This window comes from Neolamprologus brichardi, chromosome 13 (assembly GCF_056152115.1).
Source record: "Neolamprologus brichardi isolate AB-2024 chromosome 13, ASM5615211v1, whole genome shotgun sequence".
Classification (NCBI taxonomy): domain Eukaryota; kingdom Metazoa; phylum Chordata; class Actinopteri; order Cichliformes; family Cichlidae; genus Neolamprologus; species Neolamprologus brichardi.
This window is the reverse complement of record NC_142116.1, coordinates 21,197,107-21,214,832: the sequence shown is the minus strand read 5'-3', so window position 1 is coordinate 21,214,832 and position 17,726 is coordinate 21,197,107. Positions and strand designations below refer to the sequence as shown.

The 17,726-nt window shown below is 41.5% G+C and overlaps 1 protein-coding gene across 1 annotated transcript in view; it reads left to right on the top strand.

Annotated features, from left to right (window-relative positions):
• macrod2 (mono-ADP ribosylhydrolase 2) overlaps nt 1-17,726 on the top strand; it is a 409,646-nt gene that overhangs the window by 365,507 nt on the left and 26,413 nt on the right. The window contains exons 9-11 of the mRNA XM_006806942.3: nt 8,422-8,500; nt 14,972-15,010; nt 16,657-16,716. Coding sequence (XP_006807005.2) covers nt 8,422-8,500; nt 14,972-15,010; nt 16,657-16,716 — 178 coding nt within the window. The remainder of the gene's footprint in view (nt 1-8,421; nt 8,501-14,971; nt 15,011-16,656; nt 16,717-17,726) is intronic.

Genomic DNA, 17,726 nt, shown 5'->3' with positions numbered 1-17,726 from the left:
TTGCTCAATTGCGGTTTATTTCACACCTCAAACATTTAGTAAACAATTAAGCAAATACAAGTAATCTGCAGGTAGTAAGAAAATAAACTACTAACTCTTTTACACTACATCTGCACCTACACGGGTATTTTTGAAAACGCATCTGTTTCGTCCACACGTAAACGGCGTTTCGAATCACCGAAAACTGAGATTTTTTAAAACTCATTTTTTGCGTTTACGTGTGGACGAGGAATACAGAGTTCATCACACAACGTCAAAGGTATGTGCCTTTTTCACGTCAGCTGTGCGCCACGTTATTGCTTACATGAGATGAATTGCAGAATGGCAGATAGTCAGATTAACAGTATTTTGTCTCTATCTTCAGGTTTTACACGCTTACATATAAACACGCAGTTACTGTCCCTCTATTTAGAAAGGCAGAGGCGTCATGGTGTAATTATTTTACATGTAGTTGTTTTTTTCCTGTGTAATAATATTCAACATTGCTATCAATACATTTTTCAAAAAATGCCTCTCTGTGCAAAATGGGTTTACAAACATAAACAGCTGTGGGATACTGTTTGTCAGTGATTTAGACAAGGAGAACAAATCGTGGCAGGATCAGCCTGATATTATTTGTATCCCACTGTAACTTTACTGTATAAAGAGCTAACATCTCCAAAATGTCAGGAGTAGTTAGTCATTACAACAAGGGTTTGTGAACTAAAAATCAAGAATGTGGGATACTGTTTGTCCGTGATTTAAACAGCCCAGCGGTGCTCCAGACGAAAGGAAAACCAATTCTGCAGGAGAGACCTACCTCGGCACTTGTGCAGGTGAAACCAAAGGGAAGATATGCTTCACCATATTTTCTAGTCTTTGGCTTAGAATGAAGTTGGTTTGGAAACATATTCAGCGATGCTTCATCTCCTGCTTTGCGTTTGTGTAGGCGCCCCATGCTAGCAGTTTCCAAGCGTTGTTTTTTTTGTAAGCCCTGTAATGGCTCTGCGTCCCCCCTAGAGGGCGGACCCCACACTTTGGGAAGGTCTGTCTTAATGAAGCCATGCCTTTTTCAATAAACTGTCTTTGGAATTTTCATAGAATATGTGTTTTTGCTCTACAGACAGCCAATAGTTGCAATGTTGAAAAATATTACAATAGAAAAAATATTTGGAGTAAAACGCTCAAGAAGCCAAAATAAAGAAGTTCACCGCATTACCTTGACTCAAAACAAAAAGAGAAATATTGTGTTTCCTTTTTAGCTACATAAAAAGGTCTGACTTTATGCATCCGTGAGCGTTTGAAGAAGTTATCACAGTACACCTCCTTCTGCCTTAACACAGACACACACACCTCATCAGTATAGGTTGTTATAGGCCAGCGGCAGTCCAGAGGTCAGATCATTACCGATGCAGTCATGGATCATAGATACACCTCTTATATTCGTCCTTCCTTTATCATTCCCTCGTGACCTCATCTGCTGTTGCACTTCTCATCTTTAGGATTAGAAAACGAGCCGATCTTTCTCCTTCACACATGCTATTCCCTATAGAATCAACACAGGTATTCCATCATTATAATTATTTGACCATTCATATTAACTGGCGAATTTATCAGCGGTGGCTATTGCACCATTAGTCACATTCTTCTTCATTTTGCAGAAGTAAAGCAGCCACTTCAGAATATTACAGCTGTTGTGTTGGATGTTCTTAACATACTGAGGAGTCCATAAAGAAGTAAAATGCACCAGATGAACTGTGACTTTTCCCTGACGAAGTCATGTCTGTCTTTTTTTTTTTTTAAATCAGATAGCACAGAGCTTGTGCTGCTGGCAGTGGGAGCTGGCAGGAACGGCTCAAAGCCTGTGAAAGTCAAATGCTGTCTCTTTCAGTCTGAGAGAACAATTTTTGAAAATGTGAGCTACAGTAAAATGAACGATGCCTGAAGCATGCTGTACTTCCAATTTTCGTCTACAGTGCCATGCAGCAATGAAGCCTGAATAATACGGTGGGAACTATTTGTTCAGCTCTAATGTGTAAAATATGTGAGGCACATGCAGCATTTGTTGAATTAACATACAAATTGCTGATATATTATCTTATGGAATTTTCCAAATCTAGCAAGGCAGCGTTTTCTTGTCAAAACGTTTTATATTCTGCACTGCGTACAGCCTTAGAAGCGGCGTAGTGATGTTTTACACTGATGAAATAACCAGGCAGCTTACCAGAATGTTATCACTTCTATTTAGTCACACTGTGCTGAGCACTCATGCATAATTGTGTACATAAGCGTCTATCAAAATCGGAGGTCTGTTTTACAATATTAAGCCAACTCCATTGACGATCCCCTTGCCCTTATCATGATACAGTGGGCATCTAACGCCGACTGGCTTTTGGAAGTAAGAATTTGAGCTCAGCACTTTCTTCCAGGCTTTGGTCGTAACCGTGCCTTCTCAAAGCCCACTGTCAAGCTCGTCCTTTGATGTATGGATGGAGGCATTTTGTTCAAAGGGATAACCTTTTCTGGGCACTTCTTTGAAATGATAATTCACCAGTCTGCTGCAGGTGAAGCTGGAGCTCTCTCGGCAGAGAGGTCAATCAAAGTCAAATGGAGGAGCCACTCACGGCTTTGCCTGCGTAACCAGTGCCAGCGTCTGGCTTCTACTGTCAGTCCTGCTCCCAGCTTAATCTCTGCTTTAGATAAACGGAGCAGGCACGGGGGATGTCACAGCGACAAGGAGACTTGAAGTAGCAAAACGCGCACCGGCCCGTTGCGCCATCGTGGTCGCGAAAGATCTAGATGTTTCGGCGTGGTTGTGTGTTTACATAGACGATACATAAACGCCATATACAAGCTGAGTTTTTCCTTTGCTGCAGGCTCCGCGCATCAGTGGTGAGGGGGACACAGCTGTGTGTAATTACGTCAGTAATAAACCTGGATATGGTCCACCTGCCTCAGAGTGAACCCTCTATCCAATCCAGCGCGTCCGACAACAAAGGAGACGAGTGCTCACTGATTATGGCTTTGATGATGCAGCTAGACGGCAGCGTTTTATGGAGATATTTCTGTCTCACGAATAATTCCCTGAAATTATTCAATCAGTATCAAACAATGGCATGTGCTAGTAGTGTATGATAACTGATGTAAAAGACCCATATGTCACATATCGTCACATATGTCACATATGTAACGTCAGAGATGAATAAAACCCAAAGAAAACGAACACAATACACTATATATTTACAGTATATGTACGTATGGTATATACACTAATATGCTCCTCTGCGCTAATGGATTGGTGACCTGCCAAGGTCTACTTCTACCCAGGGTCCATTCACTAACAACCCTGAACATGTTTTGAATAAAGGGAATTAATTATTTCTGCTACAAATACTGTATATCAGTCTCTTGTTGCTGTCCATCTGGATGTAAGCTTCCAGGATTCTACATCCGCCAGCGCGCCTGTAACGAGGCGGCATAGGATACACAGACACAGCTCTCCCTTGGGTTCAGGCTCCAGCTGGCGGAGACATGCTAGGGCAACCTGTCCCTATTATTGTTTGTGACAGAACCAAGAAGGAAATGCAAGTAGCAAAAGTGCGTACGTGGAGCCTGCATGTCAGATTCTGCTGGCAGTGCCTCCAATGTAATTATGGGCATGGGTGGCCAGCTATGACAGCTTATCTGTTAGCCAGCCAGTAGGTGTCTGCTGCACCTGGTGAGCTGCATGCCACAATGATGAACCACCGATACACAAATTAAAAATCACGTACAGATTTTCATGAAAACACGAGACGTTTGCTAATGGCAATTTCATATTGTCTCATGCTGCTCATGAACACAGCAGCACACGCGTCTGGCACCATGTCACAGAGCTAGCCACTCCCAGATCTTGTTTCTCAGCATTTCATGTGCCACGCTAATGAGTTACAAATGCATGGGGTGAACTCATGGCATTATCATTTTTAATTAGTCTCATACATAGACAGTTTGGATGAGACCTGTTTGTTCACAATTATAATAGAGAGTTATAGGTTTTGAGTTGATTAGGCTAGACGAACAAAGTGTTTTAGAGAGCATTTTAACGAAACAACAGAAAATAGGCATACTTCATTGTAAAAATCACAACAAATTAATACTAATTCATCAGGAATGAAATACTGAACAACCTTTGTCTCCTTTAAAGTTGAGATTTTGTGAGAAATGTAACTAAAAAGATACCCAACTAATTTTAAAATACTTTAAACCCGATATTAAATTGAACATAGTTCAAAGGCATCATGTCAAATTCTAAAATATTAAGATATTATTGGAAAGTGTTAATCAGTGAGAGAATCTATCAAAAGTAAAGGCAGGTAGAGGCCTCGGCAGTCAGTGAAAGCGACAATGGGAAATAGTGGAACAGTTCATAGTTGACAGTAATGTTTTCCCATTTGGGGATTTCATCATATACATAATATTTAAAGATTCTGAGAATCTGAAGAAATATCAGCAATCGCATTTGCAAAGTGAAAGGCCAAAAACAGTACTGAATCTCTATGACTGTGTTGAAAACCAATATGCAGGAAATCAATGCCTTGGCAACGCTAAATCCACAAATCATGATTAAAACTTGGCCATGCAGAGAGAGAGAGGGAAAAAAAAACAAGTTCCCGAAATATCGCCACCTGCTCTGAGCCCAAGCTTGCTTATTTAAAATGGGCAGAGGTGAAGTCCAACTTTGGGCTCAAGAGTAGAAGAACCATCCAACTTTTACTTCACAATTCATAAGCCAGGATTTGTAATGCAATTGGGGGGTGCCTAAGTAAATATGGCAGAGACACTTTGCCAGTCTGTGAATATACGGGTTTTATAATAAGACATAACAAGTCAAAGGAAGTAAACAACATAATTTCAATGATTCAAATATTTTGATTTCTATCATTTAAATCACTCACTCTCACACTTGGTGATTTTCATCTGTGGGAAGTTTACTAAAATAAGCATTGTGCACCATTTTTAATTAGCCCTGTTTTAAAAGTGTTGTGATTAGGATCTCAACACTTTTAAAACAGTGCTGGAATACATTAAAAGATATCTTAAATTTCACTTTAACTGCTTTTAAATTAAAGAAGGGCCTGTTTTGTTTTAATAAAGCATCCACAAGCTTACTCATGCCTAAGCAAAGACAGAAAACACATCATTTCTCTCAATAACCTTTGCAGCATTTCTGTTAATACGACCGTCCGCCCTGTGTACAGCCAGGGGACCTGGCCCTTTTGTGCTCACCCTAACAAAAATCCCTCCAATCAGCGATGAGTAATGAGTGGGCAGGTTATCATGCAGTGATCCCAGCTTTCTAATTAGTCTTCCATTAACTTTTCCAACCTTGGTAACCACAGGGTGCACACTTTACACACACACACATGCGCGATTCACATCCTCAAACTGAAATATGGGATCTCCACTCCAAAGTCAAAAATCTAAAATTAAGTATTTAATAACAGTTTATTTACTCTGCAGTGTTCATTTCATCCTTACGTTCACCCTGGTTGGCCAGAAATGGCTTTTTTGTAGAACCAATTTTCACCATGTCGTCCTTCCAGAATAACAGAGTCACATTATGTGTATCATCCCATAAAATGATTTGTGTGTTGTTCCCTGTCCATGTAAAATAATGATTAAAACATCAGGTGCACAGGAGTCTGACTGTTATTCAGGGAAACTGTTAGATGGATCATTTTCCGATGACTATGCTACAATACCTTTGCACGCATGTGACACGCTGCCTCTGTTTTTTTAAGGTACAAACTAGTGAAATGTACTTTTTTTAAAAGAAAAAGTCACAGATCAGACAGTCTCTGGCTCTTATGAATTCTTTCCAACACTTTGTTTAGATACAGACTGAATGTCAATGTTCAGCACCGGCATTTTTGGTTTCATTTGGCATCCTGGTCTAGCTGATGTCTGTCAAAGACCATACAATGTATTTCTGATCTGCAGAATAAAAGATGCTGCCTGAGCCTTGTGCAGAATGTGGACGCGGAGCAACAGAAACTAGACAAAAAGATTGACGGGGGAGAGAGAAACAGAGAGCGTATACATGACATGGATACAAAGATTTTCTGTTTTGTTTTTTTTTGGCTTTAGCTCATATTCCCTCAGAGCAGTATTTCCCATTTTATCACATCTAATAGTGCATACGCAAAATGTAATCAGCACCCCTGGTATGTGTGTGTCCAAATGCACGCGCACACCAGCCTCTTTGTGCGATGCAAAGCATGAATCCATGATTCATCCTGTTTCACAGTGGGCAGTCGGTTTTAGAATGGAGCGCCACAAAAGAGTGATGGAAATTCCTGGGGAGCTGCTGTCCTGTGGCCTTCCAGCACCCAGTGGTATGCACTATCTTGGTGTATTATTGCTTTTTCTGTTTGTCAGCGAGCCCAAGACTTCAAAGGAGGCTTAAAGCATTCTTTCATTTTCTGTCAGGGTTGAAGGGTTGAGAGAGTGAGTCTACATTTTATGAACAAAGCCCCCCGAAGACATCTAGCAAAATAAAATGTTACCATCCGAGATGCAGCTCCTAACATTTACTCCAAAGCACTGATCATAAACTATTAATAGATGTATGTCTGTATGAGCACCAGAAGGGTGTCTCTTTGAATTGGATCCTTGTGCTGGGTTAGGTCAGGAATGGGGGTAAAGCTGGTGGGCCCCCTTTATTCCACTGGAACATAAAATCCTGCACAGAGGAGGATGGCGAGCAGATAGCTAGCATTACGGCTGTTGTGTAAAATTGCCATTATTCAGTCAAGCGATTATCTGCTGCCGTGGTGTGTAATGCGTCTCTGTGACCGTGACTGATGCCTGCACATCTAAGACTCTGCTGGAGAAGGGTGAGACTGAAAGAGGTGACCTCTTTCTTCTGAGTTCTATGAATCGTTTTTAGACACACTGTCAAAGTGTGGAAAACACAGTGCCAGTGGATCTGTCTTAACCCCAAAGCAGCCCTCTTCTTTTAGAAGGTGAAAAATTAAACTTATGTAAAGGTAAAGAAAACAAAAGTTTATCTTTGTGATGCATTTATACAGATTTATTCAGATTACATGATAATTTGCTATTATTATTAAGTCCTCCAGGCAACCAGACTTCTGTGTAACCAAACATCTATCCATCTTCTCTGTGCTTTAAGGCTGAAACCATTCAGTATTCAGTGTGCTTAAAGTTTCTAAGTGAAAAACATAACAATTATGAATTTTGACCGGGCCAAAAAAACAGCGGAGGAAATAGCTGGTTAATTAATATTTAATATTTGCAACTATAACTTCTTGCCAAGTGAAGTGTAGGAGTCAGTGAGCTCATTCAGCCATTTATCTGCTGTTTGTTTAGTTCATAAAATAGAAAGGAGCCTTCATAACCCCCCTGTGCTGAATTTTGTAGACTTTTTTTTCCTCACTGGCATACAGTAGAATACATTTGTTTACTTTATCTTAGCAGCAAGTAGAAACCCATGGCAATAACAGAAAACAGTAGGCTGTGGCATCATCAGTCAAGTCACTTTGTAGCTCTGGCTTGTTTTAGGCTCTTATGCATCACACAGTTTCAGAGGGTCTGATTGGGGCCAAATTTATTAGCATGGCAAGCATAAAGCCAGATGCATAAAGAACTAACTTCAGTGACAAAAACAACAAGGAAACTTGAAACAGATGGTATCCCCCCTCCCCCCACTCCCCACCCCTGTGGAGCTCTGCTTTCACGTAGAGACAGAAGCACCTGAGACAGAACTGTGGCAAGATGCTTGGAACAACCTACTAAATAACAGTGCACTGACACAGTGCAGAAGACCTGCCTGTTTTAAAGGGAAATGGTAGCGGCTCCAGATATTTCAGGGTCTGACTGAAGTTTAATAGCTAATGAAACGATCCTTGTTGTTAGTTTGGGAAGCATTCTCAGAATACTGTTTTTTATGACATCGAAACAGGAAATAATAAGTCAAAATTTTGTTTTATATTAAGCGCTTTTGATTTCACAAAATATGTATCTGTGGCATTTAAATGAGGTTTCAGTACAAAATGTAATTACTCTGTGTTTTTCTTTTCAGCATTTTTAATTATGGCTTTATAATTAATTTGCTACTCCTCTTGTAATTTTCAAGTTTATTCCTTAACTTTTAATGTTGATTTAATGTCCGTTCCCATACAGAGGCTTATGCCCTTATCACACGCCCCATTAAATAATGCCTATTCTGATGTAATGTGCCGTACTATGTGCCAAAAGTTGTCCCAGCTTGTATTGTTTAGATGGTCTTTGGGGTAACTAATTAGATTACCGCATGGCGACCACTATTGTCAGATCTAAATTTGTCCGGTTAGTTTTTCTTCATCAGATTCACAGAGAGCCCTTTCAGCAATGAACATGCTCGTTAATTACTCTTCCGTATCTTTTCTTCTTCCCGTGCAGATCAAACGGGTCATTTTCTGCGTCTTCCTCGAGACTGATTTTGCCATCTACAAGAAGAAAATGTCTGTCATGTTTCAAGGTACGTGTAATCACTCGCATCCTTGCTGGATCATTACATTTCTTCTGCTACCTGACACTTTGTTGTTGAATTGATTAACACGCCGACTTTCTTCAAGTTTTCCAAGTCTTGGACAACCTGTAATGTCACCGCCTAAGTAACTGAACATATGCATACATGTGTTCAGTTAGTTATGGAGTGACCTTGTGTATCCTTGGAACATCTGCAGCGAGAATTATCCTGTTCCTGGAAGCAGTAGTGTAAGGACCTGTCAGGTTTGGGTAACACCTTCAAATGCAAACATATTCAGCGCAACCAACCGCACAGCCTTTGGGGAGATTAGCGGTGAGAATTTATGCCCACAAGGTTGATAAAATAAGTGTCAAGTTCTCTACATATTGCCTCACGATCTACCTGACCTATAATAGCTGTCTAATGGTTCGTGTGCTTGCCGTGAATGAGCGAGCTGATATTTCACGTGATCGCTGATAGTTTGATGAGAATTTAATGCCGGATTTGATTGACTGTAATAATAGTACACAACAGCAATTGTCTCCTGAAAAAAGCTAAAATATTCCGGGATGCATAGCAACCGTGACCATTCTCTTGGTTACTGCTCTCCAATTGTGTGTGTGTGTGTGTGTGAAATAAACAAACATCCATTATCTTCTACTCCCACTCTCCTTTCTGTCCCTTGCTCAATTCCCTCCCCCCTTTCATGCCATCATCTTTTTTTTCCGGGGACCAGGAGCAGTCACCAGCTCTGATGGGGGCTCCACAGAGGATTGAGTTGAATAGCTGGGGAGCTGAAAGAGGCTGGCTGGCTTCACCAGCCTAGCATTACCTTCCATTTACCTCACTTTTCGCTCCTCACCTCCCCAACGGAATACCGGCTCTCAGGCCTTCATCTCGCTGCTCCCAGATGGAGAGTGTTTTGTTCTCCCTGCACTCCCGTCATCTCTCCCGCTCCCCGCCCAGACTCTTCCCTAAAAGATTACATTCCGAAGAGAGACCTTAATTATACTGCCTGCCCCCATGCACCCAGCACCCGTCTCATCATATTAGTGCTTTGAGATGAGAATCTGGAGCTGTTGTTCTCCAGTTATCACTCTCACCATTTAAAAAGTGCTGTGAGTGGATAAATGGCCTGTATCTCCCTGTGATTGGGAACAGGGAAGAAGCAAAATGACAGCTTGTGTGTATGCGTGTGCGCATTCAGAAAAGTTTTGAGACTCACATTACTCTGAGCAAAATCTTTAAAAACTATTGTGTACCAAAATGTAATGAGTTGCTAATAAGGGAGGCCGAGGTCAGTCTTTGATTAAATTTGGGGTCATTTCAAAAGGTTACTACAGCACACACCGTGATGCAAGTGCTTTTGACATCAGTGTCTTACCTGTCACGTGTCCTTTGACCCCTGAGGTCAGGGCCACCTTTGCCCATTGCTCTTTGTGGGCAGGAGAGGATAATTGGCTTAATAAGCATGACATTCCCACTCAGGGTCACTGTCTTAGTTAGGCAGACATCTTCACACCGCCCTCACCCACACCTCTTTTCATCTTTCACCTCATCTGTAAGTTGAAAGAATTTAATTCTCTGTCAAAACAAAACTTCTTTCAAGTTTTACCTTAAGGAAGAAAAGAATACTAAAATAATTACTTATGCTGTGAATGTAGACACTCACAGAAGCGACTGGATTCATGTGTTTTATCCAGCCACGCTGCACTACGTAAATGGCTTCCAACAGTAGTTGAAAGGTGTTCTTTGAAGAAAGAAGTGCTGATTGGTATGATTGCATCATGGTAGGTAATGCATAACCCCATAGTGTGAAAAGACTTGCATTTAGCCTGTGCAGAATGGCAGTAGTGAATCAGAGGCTGTGAATTAGCTCTGCAGGTGTGCTCGAGCACTTTCAGCACATCTCATCATCCTCTCTGCTAGTGATAGACAGTCAGGTAGATCTTACAGCAACACTGAATGCATCACACAGAGACTTGAGACCATTCTGTCTCCTGCAGCATCCTCTCGCTTTCAATAACCCTCTGTCACGTCTGCACTTCCTGTTCTCCTTACTTATTCTCACACGTGTCTCCCTTTATTCCTGTGCCACATGCCCATTTCCTTAACCCTTCACACCCTTCATTCTTCCCCATTACATTGAGGAGAAGCTTCTCCATCACCTCCTTTATTTGCATACTGTTATAGCGCTCTTGTGAATGGTGGCCTTGATCTTTCTGTAATTTGTATGTGTGTGTGTGGTTATGCGAAACTCGGGATCTTCCCCGTGACATCAGTTTCAAGGATGTCTACAGCGGCAAGTACACATACAATGGAATTTTTTTTTTTTATTATTGAAGTCTTACTATTCTCATTTTTCATAGTATAGCCGCTTTCCTCATATTCAAGCAATCTGTCAAGTGACAATGACTGGAGCAGGAATGTGTAAACAGGACATTTGCATACAGGAAATTGCTTTATTACAATGTGCATTTCCACAAGCTGTCAGTGTGCGAGAGCCAAAATACGGTTACTCCTTTGCAAAGGGAGGAAACTGAAAAATAGCCTGTGCTGACATGAATACTCAGACACACCTGCATGCAGGCACATAAGCTGTGGCACACATGCACAAAACAGGAAGTGGATTTTTTAATTTATTTTTTAAAAATTAGAACTGCGGTGTGCTTGGTATTTGAGCAATGGAGCAGCTGTTTGATGAGTAACGACGGAGTCCTCACAGTCACACAGAGTATTATATGTAGCTCGTGAAGATCGGCATGCTTTTGGATCTTTTGGAGTCATGAGTTTTCCCCTCTAACATCAACACCGAATCATGCAAATACACGAACAAGCTAAAGCACACAGCAGCACAAGCTGTTTGTTGTTGGGGTTTTTTTTAGAAGGCGAAACTATCGAGTATGAACATTAATTGATTAAGTAGCAGAGCTCAATCAATGCAATTAATCATAAAACACAATTCTATTATGTATTCTGATTGGCGTGATTGACCACACGCTTCCCGTGCCACATATTATTTGCGCGCATGGAAGCAGTCAGGCATCTGTAGTTGTAGAGAGTGAAAGCATGTTGAAATTGATTCTGGGTACACTCCTCCACTAATATGATCCGGGTGGCTGCCCACAAGCTGGGCTCCATCTCGTCTTCTCCTCAATCAGCCACACTGCTGACAATATTAACACAGACCACAGGACTGCAGAGGCTGCTGCATTCTCTCCAACTGTTTCACCCACTTTCCAGTTGACATTTATTTACATAGCTTTTTAATACACACTGTATGCTCCTCGCCTCTTAACCCCTAACCCACACACACATGCACACACCCACCCGGCCATCAAATGTCCATAGTAAAAGAACCCCCTCAAACCACACCACTGCTTTTACAGCAGTAAAGCTGTGGTATGCACAGGCTTTTATCACACACATGTAATTTGTTGACGGAGGATATGAAGGGCTACAGGATCCCTGTGAGGGGTGAAAATGAAGTCTGTGTTGGTTTCACGAGGCTATCCCTCAGGGCAGGGAAATGAGGAGACCACGGTGTGTTAGTGATGTTATTGTCAGGGAGCACACTGAGTCTCTCAGTCAGCTTCGGCAGATACGAGGTTCCTGCTTTAGCCCTTCGTATTTGAAAATGTTGGGAAGCCTGTGCATAAATCAGACATGAAAATGGACAAATGTTATGTGCTGCTTATCTGTGTTTTTGGTGTTGGCTGGTCATGGTCACTCGCTGATAATTTAGAGGTTCAGAATTGCTCGGTTTAGGGACACTATTTAAATTTAAATATGGCCATATCGTTTCTCACAAGGTATTCCTATTTGTGCATGAATATGTAACCCTAAAGGAATAGTTCATTCATCGTCTATTAGGAATTTAATGATAGGGTCAATACTTCTTTCCAAAAGTCAGATGAGAGGATCAATAACACTCTTATATATATTTGTTAAAAAGCTGGAGACAGCTAAGCTTAGCATAGCATAAAACACTGGAAAAGAGCTGAGCTCCATCAAAAGTGGAGAAAAAATACTGAGGTCCGTGCAAAAGCCTTGCAGCAATCCTTATTTCTTGTTTATTTTGCTTCCAAATAGCCAGACTTTCTTGTCATTTTTAAAGTGGTCTTGCACAGTAGTTCTGATAGTCTTTGCATGTTTATCTTTGTCTTTTTCACTCATTTTCAGTCCAGTCCTTGTACACCACCATTTTCAAAGGAGTGGTTTTTAGTTTGTTAAGCCACTGGACACTGAACTATGAATCATTCAAACATAAAACAGGCACCTAACTTGAGGGATGAATCAGTGTTGTGTCTACAGACAGCTTAGCAAAAAAAAAAAACAGTTTTAAATAGTATCTTTGAGCATTTTGTTACTAGAAGCTTCTCACAAAAACGCATCATTTGTTCCAATTTCTTTGGTTGAAGCTATGAAAAATGCCAAAGATAACACAGCCCGACAGACATAAAATATTATTTTTGCACCAACAGGGTGATGCCTGAAGAGCTGTTGACCAAAACACTTGACAGATCTTGATATGGTGTGCAGTGTGTTCTTAAAAAATCTCAGGTAACTGGTCAAAACAAGTATCTGAAAGTCATGACCTGATCCATCTACTGTTCACTGAAACCTCATCAGATGTGCTGTTATTGGAAGCGTGGCTTTCAAAAAGCCATTCATAAGAAGGGGCTAAGGTATGCTAAATTAAACAAGAACTGGACTCATAATCAGTGGCAACATGTCCGATCCACTGTGCTGACCCCTTTGGATATAAGGGGGTAGTTGCACATTAGATTGTACAGTTTTTACTGTACAATCAGTTTTCCCTATTTTTACCTTATATACTCGATTTCTACATATGTTTGCATCTCTGCACTGACTTCTAGTTTTCCTAGAAAATATAAAGAAATGAGTGGTAGCTCAAAACTTTTGCACAGAACTGTACCTATACATTATTACTGGTCCAGTTCGGGAACATTCCTGGAGTTTCACTGTCACTCCGATTGGATAATTAGTTAATTTTGCTACGTGGTTGTAGATTTCTCTTCCCCTGCTTAGAGAGTTTATGCTAAGCTAACCATGTACCAGCTCTTGTTTCACATTTAGCATGCAGACATGAGAGCAGAATCAATCTTGTCATCTATTTCTTAGAGCGTGAATAAGCCTGTGTACTGTCAAACAGCTGATCCTTTCTCATCAGTTATCATATCACGCCATCCTGTTTAAATGTGTATGCGTATGCGATTTCTTTGGTTTTATGGCCTAGAAAGAAAACAAGAACCAAAAAAAGTTGTCACACGGGTCGTTCTGGACTAAAACATACTGCACCTTCCCTGTATTGAGCCGTGATCATAGCAGAATCATGTGTGGCCGGAGATGAGACACCTGATGTTTCCATTCTTGCGCTGTTGTAGTACTGTATCAGTGGACCTTCCTTTGTTTCCCCAAGCAGGGTTAGATTAATGCACTGTACCCTTTTATTCAGTGTTATACAAAAGAAAAGCCTGTCGCTGGATCCACTGGGAGCTCTGATGGTTACACTTCTACAGAACAGATGACAACAGCCTTTCATCAAAGCTAACGCTTGCTTTTGCTTGTTAACCACAGTGCAATCATTTCACAGACTCCTGCACAGCCACACACACACACATAAAAATACACGTGCCCTCACGAATAATGTAATCCATTCATATGAACTGTGCGCATAAAAAAGGCAAGTACACATGTACTGTGTATATAGTGGCCTGACACAAGGCATCGAGAGGCATGCTGAGCTGTGCAAGATCTGAGTGTCTATGAGTGTGTATCGTGTGTAGGAGCCATGAGCAGGCATCCACAGTTCCTCTCTCGCCTCATCTCTCACTCTGCAGTTCCTCCTGAAGCATAAACATCCAAAGCATCCGTCTCATCTTGCGCTGTGCAACTCAACTCATCCACCCAGAACACCTCTAGTACACTCAGTCTGTCTCACACAATAGACTTACAGACAAAAGAAGAGAAAATCAAAGGGGTTTTTTTGTTTTTTTTAAAGACGCAGTTGTCCACGCCAGCCTGGAGTCCTTGTATTTTCAGGAAATGGGAGGCTTAATGTCATTTATGCTGAGCCTACCAGCATAGATATAATTGGAAAAGAATGTTTCTCCAATGTGACCCCCTCTCCCCAAACATATACCCACATACTCAGTCATTTGGTGTAATAACTCTCGATATCCAAGGCCATCTGGTGGGAAATTGAAGGAGGTTGTTGAGTGTGATGAGGAACAGAAGGTGAAAGAGTTTCAGCGAAAAGCTTTTGGAACACACAAATGTGATCGTATTTCCCCGATTTACAAGGGTGGGTGCAGGTTCGAGTTTCATTGTTTGGTTTCAGCAGTCGGCATCATAACACTGTGATATTCTAATATTATAATCGTGTTGCCATGAGTCGGCTCGTGCATTATAAAAGAGCCTGGTTTGACACGCTGTCGTTTTCTCCCCCTCTGCCAGACAATGACATGGAGGTTACAGAGGAGCCGCCGAAGGAAGGTGAGTGACAGAATATTTCATGGTTGCCTTTTCACCTTAACACCTCCATTAAAGCACACAGAGGGTGAGTGAGTGGTGTAGCTTCAGCTTATGACAGTGATTTGCTGGGTTTCGCGAAGCAGACGAAATTGAATGTTTATGCATTTAGCGACAAGTTGAATCCCAGGCCTGACTCATCGCTGTTAAAAATACTTCATGTCAGGTGCATTACATTACAAGAGCTTATATCAAAGCCAATTCCCAACACCATTCTCTTCATCCGGCTTACGGGCACAATGCCTTCAGACCACCTAAAGCGAGTGACAAAGAAGCAGCAGAGCTACATCCCTCCGCAGCATGCACCGGGTGATAGCACAAACACAAACTGTCAGCGCATAATGCTTTTATCAACACACCATCTTGGAACGAGGCCTGAACGTACCAGATACTGCTTATCAGGATAAACTACTGACATTTGTCTGTGCGCTGATGTCCTGAATAAGCAATGACACAAACTGATGGCCACATAGAAGCGCGTGTGTGCGTTTGAATAGCAGAAACAATAGCCATAATAACATAATAACAATAACAGCAGTTTGGTTGTTACTTGCAGACGTACTGTATAAAATTCAGTTTTATGAGATGTTTGATATATGTTTGATACCGCCTGTAGCAATTCTCTCCAAGGTGTTGGAGTGTTGCAAAGCAGTACGTGAAGAGCTTTTATTTTATTTTATTTTAATTGTGATCACAGTGGGATTAGCAGTGAGGTTTTCCCACATCTAACTGCTCAAACCTCATAGTACGTGTGCAGCCATCTGAGCGAAAAGCAATGTTAGTTTTACAGTCTGCAGAAGAAAGTCTTCAGATTACTGTAGATGTAGAAACGAGGGTGCTATCAAAATGTTTTCCTCCAAAAGTCACCCCCATGATCTACCAATTACACGCATGTGTGTTTTCACTTTGGGTGAACATAAAAGGGCTGTTTTATAAGCGCACTGTAAAATGTGATATTCCAAAGTGAAACAATGTGGCTGAATCGTAAAGGCTTGGTCGAGGGGAGCTGTTTTTTTGTCTTGACCAAGTGTGCTGGGTTTTTATTATTGTATTCCTCACCAGCTATTTTATGCTGCATACAGTACCACACTATACTGAAACAACCCCTGATAATTCCTGGCTCTGTTGTATCATCATACTAGCCCTTTCCTGGTCCAGTTTGGCCTTGTTTGATGGGCTTCTGCACTGGTGCCAAAGACTGGCCTTTTATTCTGCTCCATCAGCCAGAGTTTGAATCAGTCAGCCTGGAAGCTATTCAAACGCTCAAATGACTGCAATTCTCACACGGAATGACGCTTTTGTCCCAGACTGTGGTCTGGAGTTGGTGTCAAAGCCTCACATTCTTCCCCTTTTCTCCCACCAGCGTCATTTTTATCAGGCAGGTATAAAACAAAACACAAGAGCCATCATGCTCTCCCACGGGCTTTTGTCGCGTGGTCCACAGAGACAGAACGGCCAAGAATAATCACTGCTTCAAAGAGAGTCAGCTTTACTCACACCATCTCACTCACCTTGATGCCAGAACGACATGCTCTTTGCTTCCTGGTAGCGTTTTGGGATAAGGATGTGTCTGCCCAACTGACTCACCATTTATTTTTGTTGATTTATAGATAACACAAAACCCCCTACCAAAGCAGCAACCGAGGAAGAGAGCGAGGACGACACCAGAGGTAGAGTGTGCCCGTTCTGACTGTGCACGTTTGTTCCGGCTCCTTCTTCCTAACGCGCCAAGGAAACTTTACTGGCAGAGGAAACACTGATATGTGTTTACTTTAAAAACAGTTGTGTGTGTATAAAGTAAAGGAGCGTTCTCTTGGTCAGTAATCTCTTGCTCTTCTGATGCCAAGTTCCTCTTTGGGGAAATGAATACAAGATGAAGCTCGGTCTTTTTAAAAGAATGTTTTCTTAGAGGCAAACTTGTTTAAGAAGCCATTATCTGGCTATTCTGCAGTTTCAGCCCCTTTGGATGTGTAATATTGAAACAATTATAGGCTTCTCCGATACGATGGACCAAAGATAATTAGATTCTTACACTGGAGGGTGTTAGTAGGCAATTAAAATCGTACACCATCCATTTGTCTTCAAGCCTTAAGGTTGCAAGGAATTTTTTGAAGATAGCAGTCATGGCTGTTGTCTTTGGGGAAACCATTCCTCTCACTGATTGTGAGAGGCTGGTCTGATAGTGCAGTCACTTCAAGGGCGCCACAGCATTCTGTGTTCCTCAACAAAGCACAATAAGTCTTTCTCCCTGCCTCTTCAACATACCTTTGCCATAATCCACAGTAATTCAGTATGATTCACAAATTCAATCATCAGCATTAGAAGGGCATAAGTATTTTGTAATAATCTTTATAAATCCTAATTTATCAGGCCCCGCAGCTTAATAGTAACTAATCCATTCACAAAAGGCCTTGGCACAGCTTTCTAGCATGGGAACAGTCAGTCCTTGACACAACCTCTCTCACAGGGAGGCAATGAAATGATTTTGTGCTGCCTGCACTGTAAAGGTTAGGTCTGGTTTGATGTAGCACATAGGTGGGATTAATCGTCGAAAACACTCAAGATTGCACAAAGCAAAGGAAACGCTAAGTGCAAAAACAACCTGTCAGTTACATAAAACAGACATTATAAGGTGCTTGAGAGCCTCGTGCTACTTCTGTGTACCAGAGCAAGCTCTTCT